Source organism: Olea europaea, chromosome 12 (assembly GCF_002742605.1).
Source record: "Olea europaea var. sylvestris chromosome 12, O_europaea_v1, whole genome shotgun sequence".
Classification (NCBI taxonomy): domain Eukaryota; kingdom Viridiplantae; phylum Streptophyta; class Magnoliopsida; order Lamiales; family Oleaceae; genus Olea; species Olea europaea.
In genome coordinates, this window is record NC_036248.1 from 15,792,668 (window position 1) to 15,807,397 (window position 14,730).

Consider the following 14,730-nt stretch of genomic DNA (forward strand, 5'->3'; position numbering starts at 1 on the left):
CTAAATTTATTTTCATCGGACATTTTTGTAAAGATTACCTTTTTCAGCTATTGATTACGCGGCTGCTATGGTGGCGAACTTCAGTTTTGGACGCTTAACAAATCTAGAAATGAAATGCTTGTGAAAAGCAGAATACTTAAATGGTTGAACATGGGTAGATAGTTTTTATATACTATTTTAAACGTTAGGGATAGGCGTGAGTATATAGATATTTGGTAAGTAAATGTTGGTAGTTGCAGTATTTAAGTGGATGTATGTGGTAGTTGCCAAAAAAAGAATAATTGAATAATTGAATGAGTAAATGTGGTAGACAGCGTTTTTAATGTTCGTAGGTGGACATTAGTAAATAAATATTGATGAGTAAATGTTAGTAATTGAAATGTGTATGGTTGTATGTGATTAATTGGAAAAAAAATTATTGGTTGAATGTGGTAGACAAATTTTTTATAATGTTTTGAACGGAGATACATATTTTGATATACTTTTGAATGTAGATAGACATTTGTAGATAAATATTGGTAAATAGGCATTAGAGACAACTGTAATGTAAATGTAAATTTAATTTTAATCCAGTTAATTTTAATTGATTTAAATTATATTGTATTTATGCATTGCAATTACGTGGTCTTAATGTATTTAATGTGTTTGTTAAAAAGAGAATAGTTAAATGGTTAAATGTGGGTAGATAGTTTTTATACTTTATAGATGTTGGTGAGTACATATTGGTAGTTGGAACGTGTAAATGCAAATTTAATTTTAATATAGTTTTATTTCAATTGATATAATTAATATTGTACTTGGAATTAAGTGTTTTTAATATATTTAATGTCGTAAAAATTTAATCAAATATTTTTTTAATATATTGTTGTCTGAAGCACTTCGGGTAGCGTGGAGTGTTTGGAACGTATAAATGCAAATTTAATTTTAATATAATTTTTTTTGAATTTATATAATTAATATTGTACTAAGAATTAAATGTTCTTAATGTATTTAATGTTGTAAAAATTTAATCAAAATATTTTATTTTTTTTAATAATTGTTGTCTGAGGCACTTCGGGCAATCACTCCGCGTAGCGCGGAGTGTATTTGTGGAGCACTCTATGCTGCGCGGAGTGCTCGACACTCCACGCAGAGCGGAGTGTCCTAATGAACACTCCACGGAGCGTCCCAATAAACACTCCACGCAGCGCGAAGTTGCTATATGTTTGATTATTTTTTAATGTTAAACGAAAGAACACCTCTAAAATAAAATTATAGTTAACATGGCTAGGTTTTAACTTGAATTTTTTACTATCACACGAAAAACATAATATATGTAAATGTATTTAATTTGAACTAATTTATTTTAATTAGTTTAGTTAATATTATACTTATGCATTAGAATTAAGTATTCTTAACATATTTATAATGTTGTATAAATTTAGTTATCGAATAAAAAAATCTTAAGGAAAATTTATAAAGCATCTGTGTAATTTTTAAACACGAACAGCAAAATTAAATAAATTGTTGAAGTGTTGTTTGACAAAAATACAAAAGTATTATAGATAAGCAAAATGTGGTCGATTACGATTTAATGGTTGAATATTTGTTGGTTATTTAATGTTTTATAAATTTAGTGGTTGAATAAAAAATTGATAAACAAAACTGATAAGCATTTGTGTGGTCTTCAAACACAAAGAAGTTGCAAAATTTAATAAGTTGTTGAAGTGTTGTTTAACAAAATAAAAATACAAAGATTGTTATATATTAACACAAGATGGTAAATTACAATATTTACATTGAACAAAAAGAGTTTGCAAGCAACTTACTTTCTTCATTTCAAAAGAGCAAACTATTTTTAGTCGACAGTATTTTTGTTGGGAACCTATTATTTAGTATTACACTCCAAAAGTAGACGACGTTGCTTTTGTTTACACTATTACTGTCAACTGATACAAAAGTACAAAAGTAATACAGTGATTTTCAAATTTCTGGAGTTGGTTCGTCGTTCGTTTTATAGGTTTTGTGAAGATGCTTCTTTTTCGCTTCTGAAGCTGGTTGAATAACTTCATCTACTATTTGAAAAAGAGACCTTTTTACATTTGTTGTAGTTAGGGAGACTTCAGTAGTACATGTCTTCTCTTTGCCTTTTGTGTTTTTCTTGTCTAAACTTTCCTGCAGTTCAGCTGGATTGCTTTCATCTACTATGATAGTTGAAACATTTGTTTCATTTGTTGTAGCAAAATGGTCGTTCGCAGTAATTGTTGTTAAAGAGTTCAATGCAAAGATGATTTCAAAGTGGTATTCTGGAGAGTTTTGGCGTTTCTGTGTGACCTTCAAATAAAATTGTGCTTCATTTTGACTTTCCATTTTCATTATACTGTCCATTTCTGCATGTGGTTCCTGTAATAGAATTAATATTTTAGAATACTAAATGTTAAAGTACCGAAGCAAATAATTTGAAACAATCCTAGAATTTTAATTTTACCTTTTCGAAATGGTTCATTATATCATTGGCAGTAATTTCTAATAATGTTTTTGCAGCATCCCCGATAATACTTGCATCCAATCATCCAGATTTGTCTTTGAGGTGAACGAAAGCATTTACTCTGCAAACGATTTTTTTGTAAAGCACAAAATCTATTATGTAGCTTTTCAATAAAGCATTAACATCACGTAAAAATTTAATATCTTTAATATTATAAACTACCTTGGAATAGCTTTTACATGTTCGCATTTACAGAATCGACATTTATAAACTTCTTCGAAGTCTACATTAGATATTTTCTTGCAGTTGTTGCATGTCATATACCAAAATTTTTGATTTTTGGAAATGATTTTCCAATGTGCTTTGACCCAGTAAAATTTTTTCTACCAAAAAAAAAAGAAACAATTTTATAATTAGATTGAGATAGTAAGAGGAAACAATGGCGTTTGGTATTGTTTTAATACAGAATATGAAAAAAAAAATATGTATTTATGTTACTCATATGCTGAATGAAATTAGAATACCGTGAGATAGAGTCCAAGTAAATCTGCAATTAGTGTGAATTTGTCGTCAGTTGGAGGTGATAACTTCGGCCGGCTTACAACAACAAATGCCTTATTTTCTATAAGGTTGTCAAGCTTTTCTTTGTTAGCCTCCATCCTATATGAAATAAATATAAAAATAGTCATAAAAATATTTGTTTCATTAATTTTTTTTATTCATTAAAGAAAACATAGTTATTATTTTGAGTACCAATTTCTATAGTCTGCAATAGCTAATAGATCAGAATTGATAAAGAATGCGCTATTGACCTTGGTTGAAAAGATAATGCCTGCAAAACGAAAAAAATAATAATTTCACGTATAATTGTAATTATGTAAATGTTATAAATCAATACGTACATACCATTGAATGAAGACACCTTCAGATTAGTAGCCCATATAACAGGTCTTTTCGAAAGATTTTCAAGAATTGTAATACATTCTCGTTCAACAAAACGATCTCATAGGGTTAACATCACTGTCTGGCACTATTTGTCCATCAATATAACATCCTGGAAAGTAGCTTGTGTACCAAAATGAGTTTGGATAATTCATTTCTATCTAATGTCCACAGCTATACCTATAACATCTACAAACTGTATGTATATGTATATATATATATATACATAATATACATATATATATATATATATATACATATATTATTTTATGTATGTCGTATATATTTAATTTTAATAGAGTCATAAGAAAATTGTAGAAGGTTGTAGAATTCGTGATAATTAATCCATGCAGTACAAATCTTACTAATGTTGATATTTGTATCCATATGTTGTTCTAATTCATCAAATGGAGTAAGTTGTTACTGTGAGAAGATAAAATTCAAGTTATTCTCGTGTAATTCTTCAATTTTTGTTCTTCCTGTGATTGTCCAGATTTTTTCATCAACTGAGTTTTTAAACTGACTTTTGTTATCTTTCACTGTTGCATTGGAGAAGATATATGTCTTTCCCAGTTCCAACTGGTCATTAAGTGCAGTAATATTTGCGTCTTACAGTGTTGCTGTAACTTAATTACCTTGTTTAACATAAGTGAAGTTGGAAGTGTTTATAAAATATACAGGCATAATAAAAGTTTGAAATGATGAAAAATATTACTATTTATGTACATCTAAATCCATGAAGACAATATTCTGATATCTAGTAGTTGAATTACGAGCAGTCTTAGGTGATTGCGTCCCTATAATGACCACTTTTGCAGACCAATTAACCTCTGAAATTGCAATCTATTGAATAAATTTATACGGTCCAGCCATCTTTGATATCTATTAATAGCAAGAAGAAGAACAAGAAGTTAGACTAAAAATAGTTACCAAAATGAAGAAACAATTTTTTTCGAGAAATGGACAAAATACCAATGATAAATAGGAAAAGTATCTTTTAAAGAGTTGATAGATATAGAAATGAAATGCATATATGAACTTCAAGTATATATGGTATTTATAGAATGTCCAGAACTTCAGGATAGAAAGATATTTTAGGGATATTTTCAATTTTTTAATATACACGTTGGGCACAGAAGACATATAAATAAAAGTAAAAGTAGTAATATGAGTGTGTGACTATATAAGGTTAATTATATTGTTAGAAGGATAATCTTAAAAATAATTGTAGTTACGTGTAAGTTGAAAAATATCCATGCTAGGAAGATAAGTTCAGATAAGTTATGATACTCACGTAAGTTATGATTATACATATCTATTCATCATTTAATAGAAGATGAATTATAATTATATATGTCTATTCATCGTTTAATAGAGGAGGAAAGTTATAATTGTACTTGTAAATTCATTTAATACAAAATATCTGCAATTAAGCCTTTTTTGTTTTTCATTCTTTCCTTATTAAAATAATACATCAAGCCACTATATTTAAATTTCTATTTTTTGTGTATGATTCATAGTAGCTATATTTTTCATTCTCATTTTTACATAAATGGAAATTTTCTATTTTTTGTGTAGGGTACAGCTATATTTTTCATTCTCATTTTTACATAAATGGGAAATGAATGGAGCCTAAATGTGTACTCCGCTATTAAAATATAGCTAATTTTTTAAATTAAGAATTATATTAATGAAATAAAATATTGTCAACTTAGTTAATTTTTTTACACAGGAACGATAGTTGTTTTGTTCTTAATTATTTATATTTTATATTTGATTAACATAAAACTTTTAAATATCAATATTTGTAAATTGTAATTAAATATAATTAAATGTACGAAGCGTTTGAAAATTTTATTTATATCATTTGAAAAGTGCAATTTAAATTTTTATGTAAATAGATATGTAAAAATATAATTGTTATTATTCTTGAATATTGGAACTTTACTTTTGACTACTTAATTAAGGTATCCAGTTACTACTATTTAGTTAGAAGGCAAATATATGGAAATAACTATTGTCAATTATCATTATTCACTTTCATATATATATATATATATTTGACAGTAAAATAAACTATCTCTGAACTATATTTATAATAAAGGTTTTTTGTAAACAAACGCTGCATATTTACAAAATGATAGAAATTTTATAAGATAATCATATAACGAAAAAGAACAATGAGAATACAAATTTCTTTCAATTGTCGGAAAAGAAATAACAAAAAACTAATATTTTACATGTTATGAATTTTAAATTTCATCAACATGTAAGAATTCATTTTTTCCTCCTTGCATGAGCATGGGGTTGTGAAAATTCAAGTTATTTTCTGTTTTGTAGGATGGTTACATTCCCATGTCATGTATCTACCATTTCTTTCCCATCAAAAAGAATTTTGTTCTGAAGGTTTAATACAATATTTTGTACTGGTGAAAATAGCTCATCAAATCGTTTGTACTTAGCTCCTTGAAATCGAATGAGAATTTTCTTTGCAAAAAAATCCGAGATAATAACATATCCTACGTTAAAATAGAGATGCTTTATGCATCATTTTTTGAAGATTTACCTGCAAGAGAATGGAGAAAAACTTATAACCAAACAATACTAATAATGAAATTTTAGAAATTATCTATAGCCTAATTATTGAATAGATGTTCTATAGCACTTATAACTGTTACAAAATTGATATTACTATTAACATGTCATCATTAGATAAAATACTCCGTTTTAAAATTTTCTCTCAACTTTAGGCTCAGGCCTGTACTGTGTTTAAAGATCGTGTGCCTCCACGAAATAATATATAGAAATATGTCCACAAAGGATTCATTTCAAACTAAACAGTACCAAAAATCTTTCAGTAAAAGATTAGTGTGTTCAAAAATATTGAATACTATGTCATATAGGATGAAAAACACCAACTAAAAGTTCATTTACATTTTAGTAACCATCAAGTCACTAATGGCATGACTATAATTTTTAAAATTCTAAAATGCCAAAAAAGAAATAAAAGAGCTACTTACATGATTTTTTTACAGAGCATCCGACCATCATTTAACTTCAGTAGCAAACTCAAAACTTCTAATGAGAGTTGTACGCCACATGTACTATTCCTAAAACAGATAATTAGACTAAATGAAATGTATAAAAGAAAAATACAAAAGGAAGAAGGAGGATACTTTACTTACTTTTGATCTAGGTGGTCTATATAAGTGTTAGATATATTTATTTTAGTAACCTTAAGTTAATTATTCTAATAAAAAATTCTCTAAATGTATGCCTACCTAATATATCGACGATGCAAATCTATAATAGCTATTATAAAAATAAAAGTAAAAAGTGTTTTCAGCTATAAAATATCAAAATTGAATGGGAAACGATTAAATAATTAAAGATTTCAAAATTACATAATTATATTAGTACCTACCTTTTTCATCTTCAAGAGAGCAGGAGTCATTGATATAATGCTCAGATGGAACTATTTACAATTGAAACCAGATGAAAGATTACAACTTAGCATACAAAAGCAAATCTGAATCTGAAAAGGAAAAAGAGGGAAATTCAACTATAAATTAAAAGTTTATTAATTACTTGTCTGCTTCAGTTGTAAAATATGTAAGTAGCTTAATGCATACCACAATTTAATGAACTAAAAACTTTACCCATAAAGCTAAATTATTCATTTAAAAAGGATTACAGAAAGTAGTTAAAGAATATATAATTAGTAAGAAACAAGCAAGACTATTTACATCAGTTTTGTTCGAAAGAAGTACACATATAGTTTTTCTAATTAGTTGAATGGCTTCGCTTATTTAGCTCGATCACCTACAATATAAAAATGCAAAAGATAGTGAGTTAGACAACTACACCTATACATTAGATTTCAAGTATGTTGTAATAGCTAATTTTAGTATAACCGTACAAAAGTAGTATACACTTTATCATAGTTAACACATACACATAACTTGATCGAAATTATCATTTATTTGTTTTGGTTTGTTTTGCATTGTCATATTCATTCATTCCCCGCAATGAAATTTTTAATATTCTTAAGTCTTACAGTAGAAAACAAGTATAAAAAAAACAAAACAAAAGCATATTTTTTCTTATGATGCACAAATAGAAGTGCTCACAATTATAAGGTCACTTTCTTTGAACATATTTATAATACTATACAGAAGCCTGTACTCCATTGAAGCTTTCTCTATCCTTGTGCTCAACGAATTTGTGCATCAGTAGTAATAGCTTCATAGAAAATATAGAAAAAAAACATTGATTCTAACCTTTAGAGCAGTATTAAGAATTAAGTGTACAAGTATTATTAAAAGTATAAGATACTTACATTGCTTCGATGATATCTTTTATTGATTTATGAATGAAAGAATTTTCTTATACACTACGTTTTTAGTACATGTGATGTGTGAAGTTTCAGCAATTGTTGAGTTAAGCAGAACCTTTAAAGATTTGCTTGTTTTAGCTCTTAACAAGGCTACGTACAACTGACCATGACAAAAAACTAGCTCCGGAAGATATAAACCAACGAAATCAAATGTTTGTCCTTGAGCTTTGTTCATTGAGAAGTATGGCCTAATCGAAAATTGAATTCTTTTAAATAGAATTGAAGTTTGATCACTTTGAAGTGGAATAAAAGGGATTCTTGGTAAAAAAAAAATACTTTCCACAATATTCACCAGATGTAATTTCAGCAAGAATTACATTTTTCTCAAATTTTCGACAAGTAAGTCGTGTTCCATTGCATAAACCTTTGGTGGAATACCATTTGAAGTTTGACAGGATAGTTTATTTTAAGGTTCAATTCATGTGGTGGAATACCATTTGAAGTCAAACTATTCAAGAAATCTTCTTTAAAACTCTGTTCTGATTTATCGATTGTTTCATCAAAACTATAGTACGTAAAAATTTGACCGGGAATCTGTTCCAACAAAATTTTGTTAATATGATCAACACATTCATTTCTAGGAATAAGAATAACTCGATTTGCCATCGTATGTAAATTGTCAGCATATGCTTCTATATTTGGAAAAACGTGATGGATCAAAATTTTTAAAGATTTTATTTCGTCTTCAAATGGTACGATAATATCATTTGGAAGCTGAATGCAATTACAAGTATGATGTTGCTCTATCCTATTTCCAATTTTTAACAAGTAATCACAGAAAGTAGGATCAAACTTCGCCCTCTTATTTTCAACTAATGGCAGATGTACGAATAGGGGCCATAGGTAAGAGAAAACAAAGCTAACTTTCATTATATCTTCTTTTTTTCCTCTTGGTACTACTGGTAGAACTTGTCGAAAATTTCCTCCAAGAACTATAACTTTACCACCGAAAGGCAAGTCACAATCATTAATATCTCTTAACATTTTATCTACAACTTCAACAGCATACCGATTTACCATAGATACTTCATCCCAACAAAATTCCTAAAGCTGACTGCTTATTAACTGAACACCTTACTTCACCAATTATTTCTAAAGGAATTTTAAACCTTGAATGAGTAGTTCGACCTCCAAGTAAAAGAGATACTGATACCCCAAAAGATGCAGTTGCCAAAGCAATAGAATTTTGAGACCTTACAGCAGTTAGTAATGCTTTATGTAAAAAGGTTTTACCTGTGCCGCCTAGACCATCAATGAAAAAAGTAGCACTTGATCCCAATGTTATTTCTCCATAATTATATCATATGCAAATTTTTGTTTGTCATTTAACCTTGATGCACAAACGTGGCCTCCTTCGAGATTCAAATTTGTTGTTTCATCTTCAACCATTCTTCTTAATTTATCATTCTCACTTATATCTACATTGAATGGTACAATTTTATAGTCGTTTATGTTTTTGCCTAAGGATTCTAAAATACAGTTAATATCCTCTAGAGCCCGTAGTTCAGCAACATGTGAATTATATAAGATTTGAATTTATTGCACAATAACTTTGGATCATTAGGGTTGCAAAGCACAAGAAGAGTAGCAAAATGACGTCTTAAACAAATAGACATTTCATAAATAATAGCTTCAGATAAACATTCTTCACAATGGTTATCTCCACTCAATAAACCATGTAGAAGTGCTGCTTCTCAATACGTGACAACAATAATCCCATTTGAAGTTCATAAATCTTGAAATGATGTTGGACCTCGAATATGATTCATAAGAACACCAAGATAATATCGTTCTCCTTCAGATGAATTTACTGTAAAAATTCATCCTATAACAACCTGTTTCTTTCTGCGAGTCCAAACTTTCTTGTTCGTATTCCAAACGAAATGTGTTGGAAAATCTCAGTACAAAAGTGTACACGCAAACTCATTTTCTTCATTCATTCGAAAGAATTCTGTTAGCATTATTTTTCTTGTATTTTCATTTTGAACAACAGTATATAAATTATCTTCATTGTTGTACATTACTTGCTGATGATTTCGATATGAAGCTGTAAAGAATAAACTGTCGGACAAATTTCTGATAGATTGAACGAGAAAATCCTCCATATAGCTTCTGGTCGAGATATCCATCTAGCAGATTGATAAGCAGAAATTTCATCTATTTCTTTCTCTATTTCATTCGTGTGAACTGAAAAATTGATACGATCATGTCCTTTGTAAACATACTTGTACAAATATTTGACAGCTTCAATAGAAGAACATACTTCGACATTAATATGACAGTCAAATTTTGCACTTAAATAAGGATTATATGATACAACCCATCGATTGTCTAACATTTTGCCTCTAACTCGAACAGAAATATTAGTATCACGACGCTTATACAACGGATATGAATCCTGACCAAATAAGTAATATTACAAAAATCTCTAGGGCATTTATTTTTACAACCTTTATTTCCCTCCATGCATGTATTTTTCGAATTCAAGTTTCCACAATAACCATGCATGTTGTGTCTAACAATAACAGAATGAAGATGAGGGTATTTTGTTTTGTCAGGAATTTCACATGACACAATTCTATCAACTTCTTCAACACAAGTGATTTTATTTTCAGAGTTAAATATTAATAACATATGAGCATGAGGAAGTTCTCTTTCTTGAAATTCAATCACATATATATGTGCAATAACACGCTCTAAAATACTTTCTTTATATAAATCATGTTTCAATTCTTCTAATTTTGCTCTAAATATACGTATAATTAAATCGGGTTGATTTTGAACTTCGTCATTATTCTTTAGTTCTTGCTTAATTTCTGACCAATTTGGATGATATGTTATAATTAAAAATATATCCAATTTTTCATAACGTTGTACAATGGCCATTCCATCCATATATCTTCTTAGCATATCACGAGGCCCACATGTAAAAGATTGTGGTAAAACAAATTTTCTTTCAACTTTACATCCTCTAGTTTTCCCCTTTTTTACACTATCTATAATACCTTGGTAAAGTTCAGCACGAATTTGTTTCTGATTATTACGAAAATAGTCTAACCTGGCAGTTTCAATCTTAACGTACATATCTACAACATATGTTGAAATAATCTACTAGCGTGAAGTAACACAGACTTACCAAAATGCCTAATTTGTAATTTATATGAATAGTATTCTCGACAAGATACCAGAGTATGTTTCTTCGCTTCATTGAGCACTACAGAACCCAAATACAAACTAAATTCAACATTTATTGATAAGATAATATACTAAAAAAATATAGAGAACTCTAATAGAAGATATATTTGCAAACCTTCATTCTCTTTTTCGATAATTTCAATTGCAGAAGTAGCTGTGTTAAGAATAACATCATATGCCAACATATGTTGAGGCTGAAAGTATATACTTTTGCATCTCTCAATGCCTTCATGCCAACCAGATTCCCCATACGGAAACAGTAACGGATATTGCAATGGATCATAACACCCATAATAGTAATGAACTTTGGGTGAATCGTCAGAATGGCCGTATATAGAAATGTCACGAGTACGAACATTAGTATTTTCATTATCTTCGACTCATATAGCAGCTACTTGAAATGTTGTAGGAGTATTGAAAACTCTTTGATCAAGTCCTAGATCGCATCGTATTTGTATTTAATGATCATGCAAGTTAGTGACATCACTTAACGACCTAAAAAATTTACTATATGATTTGTTTTTAAGATTTCAATTAAAGCAATTAAAGTAGATTCAACAAAGTTTGATGAAATGTTCATACGATTTTGAACTTTATTTTCTGTATCGTAAAAATATAATTGCATATAAGAAGGTGTGTTATTTTTCGGCATAAGGTCACTTACATAATGACGTACTTGTCCTTGAACTCTAAATGTATAAATACATTTATACGTTTTAAAAAATTCATTATCGTACTTCACACCAAATAAAGTGAAAGCAAAATGATTATTATATCCCCTTACAATTTTTTTAAATTCCGTACAATGTAGTTCTTTATAAATAAATAAATTATATAATTCAACCAGTGAATCACATATAAAGAGTTTAACTTTTCCATCAGAACAACAAAAACCCTTACTTTCTCTATAAAATTTGCGTGCATTACAATGTTTACAGTAGCTGAATGTTGGTAATACATATGCAGTAGATGGTATGTTCAATCCTTTGAAAGTTTCTCCTAATTCAAAACTGATAATATTATGCATTTCTTGATCTAAAGTTGAAGCGTAAGGATGTTGATGCATTATAGATTCATCTAAGTGGCGATCGATAAAATCATTCTTTCCAGATAACGTAGGATCACTTCTCCTTTTATGATAATCACTACAATTATTTCTAAGTCTTTTTCGCCTCTCTTTCTCTTTTTGAACTCGTTGTTGACGAATGAACGCTCTATGTGACTCATTTCCACTTTCGGATGCAATGTCAAAGTTAACAATAACACGGTCTTCATCAACAAACGTTTCCAAAATATCCATTATAATAACAAAATAATTATTGTAGATTTCAACTGCAATAGAAGGAGCATGATATAAAAATTGAAGAACATTATTAGCAAATGTATTAAACCATTCAGAAATGAAGACTAAATTAATTAGCTAAATTAATTAGTTACAATAAACTCTTAAAGGCATTAAACTGTTCAAATTTTCTAACAATATAATAATTATATAACATCAATTACATAAAGATTTAAATATTAATGATAACCAAGCATATGTGGAAAAGCTTTCAACAATGGAGAAAAATAATTGTGAAAAATAATGTTAAAAAAACAAAATATAACTATAAAAATAAGTAAAGTCAATTACAGGAATGAATAAAAAAAATTTCTGTGTCGACATACAAGAACAAAATTATATAATAATCATTCCAATACTTTCGAACAAAATGAATAAATTTATATAATTAAAATTCAAACAATGTATAATGAATTTGATATATAACCCGTCAATTTTTATCTGTATTATTTATTTTTGAGGAAATTGTAATTAATCGAAGATATTTCATAATTTTTCTTCTTCAGCACATGCATATCGGCCTCATTAGTATGTGTCAAAATATTGTTAAAGTGACATCGGAAAACTAAAATAAATTGTTAGGATACTAAATAAACACAATTAAGAAAAAATAACATATTACATGTGTGAAACCCAAACTGATTATAAAGAAGCGACTAAGAAGACAAAAAAAAAAAATATACACAGAGAAGTATTTGCGCCCAAAGAATACATAATCATGAAGTAAAAAATTATTTAAATAGCATTTAATGAAGAGAGTGTAAAATATATACAACAACTTATAAAGAATCAATTAAAATAATAAATTTTGTAATAAAACTTACCCAAAAATTACCGTCGCAACTACGCCAATGATTCTACAAGAATGGTTAGTTTTTGCTGCAACAACTACCCAAAAACATAACATCCAAAGACAAGTTACAGTTTGGAGAACTTCTACTATGAAATAAAAAATCAAAAAGGGCATAAAGAATCCCTCTTTTTCGAAGAAAAAGAAGAAATAATACATAATATCGTAACACGGGGAAAAAAAACAACTAACTAACCTAAGAAAGCTCGGTACGATACTTCATGTCCCAACTATTTAATTTACCTGCAGATTTCTTGTCCTTCCGTTTGAGAGAGCGAAATAGTGTCTTAACTTTGTTGGAAGAAGATTTACGAGAAAGTAATAATATAGAACAATTTTCACATTTATATTATTTCATTTCTGGAAGGTACAGCATTTAACGAAGTCAGAAGATATCTTTGAAACTAAGCTACAGTAACTGGCATTAGATGGTTGAATAAAGTCGACAAAGCAGCAACAATTAATGCAATCAAATTTCATCAGTCTCTAGGGATTTTTTTTTTTTTTTTTTTTTGCATGAATAGTCAACAAAGGCAATAACAATTAATGTAATCAAATTTCATCACTCTTTAGGGATTTTTTTTTTTGTATGAATAGTGCATAACACGTTCACCTACAGTACAAAACGAGATCAATGTGAAACCTCTGCCTCAATGTGAATAGTGATGCAGCCATCCTCTCTTTTAATGTAAAGGAGAATTTAACTATAAATGAGTCATGAGATACATATATATTATTGTACAAAAGTAATAATAAACTATTGTAGGTTCCAACTGTTAGGTGCCTTTCATGTTATTTTCACATTCAAGGTTCAATTCTTTGGATCCAAATATTTTTTGAAATAATTTTGAAATTTGGTCAAACTAGTAAACTAGGCTGACGGTTTAATAAAAAACCAGGTCACTTGCATTCCAATCAAATTATTCTTCTCTATCAAGTGTAGACTATGGCAAAAAGGCAAGATAATCGGGAATCGTTAGTCATCGGATGCTCAAAAATGTGTTCAAAAGCCCCTTATTGCCCGAGGATGGGAGTGGAGGGCGGCCCTATATGCATGCAACAACAGCATTGATGGATTTTGGCTTTTAGCCACTTTGAGCCGAATTTTATAACTATGATTTCTGTACACAACTTGTTAGATACAGTACTAAAATGCATATAATCAAAAATCAAATACGTGAGAGCAAAGATCACAATCTTAAGAGTATGTTTGACAAGGTTTATAAACTAGTGTGTTTGTAAGTAGAGGTAAATGAGTCATGCAGAGTAGAGTACAATTATTTTTGGAGTACTAAATTAAGTGTTGTCTCATTGAAACAATGTCAAGAACATTCAGTTGAACAAGATTTGAGCTAAGGAAAATAGCACAACTAATCTCCTTTGAGTCCATACATTCATATCTCATGTACCAATTTCTTGAATGTAGACGATAACAATACTTTTGTGAATAAATCAATCACATTGTCACTTGAGTGAATTTGACAAACATCAAAGTCATCATTCTTTTGAAGCTCATGTGTATAGAAGATTTTTGAAAA

General features: G+C 28.8%; 1 protein-coding gene across 1 annotated transcript in view; it reads right to left on the minus strand.

Annotated features, from left to right (window-relative positions):
* Positions 1–8,832: 8,832 nt before the first annotated feature.
* The window catches only part of LOC111406669, an 18,765-nt gene continuing 12,867 nt past the window's right edge, over positions 8,833–14,730 (minus strand). Inside the window, exons 11-18 of the mRNA XM_023036057.1 lie at positions 12,965–12,998; positions 11,901–12,332; positions 11,116–11,373; positions 10,942–11,019; positions 10,811–10,891; positions 10,256–10,501; positions 9,146–9,295; positions 8,833–9,047 (exon numbers count right to left, since the gene is read on the minus strand). Of these exons, the coding sequence (XP_022891825.1) occupies positions 8,833–9,047; positions 9,146–9,295; positions 10,256–10,501; positions 10,811–10,891; positions 10,942–11,019; positions 11,116–11,373; positions 11,901–12,332; positions 12,965–12,998 (1,494 nt within the window). The remainder of the gene's footprint in view (positions 9,048–9,145; positions 9,296–10,255; positions 10,502–10,810; positions 10,892–10,941; positions 11,020–11,115; positions 11,374–11,900; positions 12,333–12,964; positions 12,999–14,730) is intronic.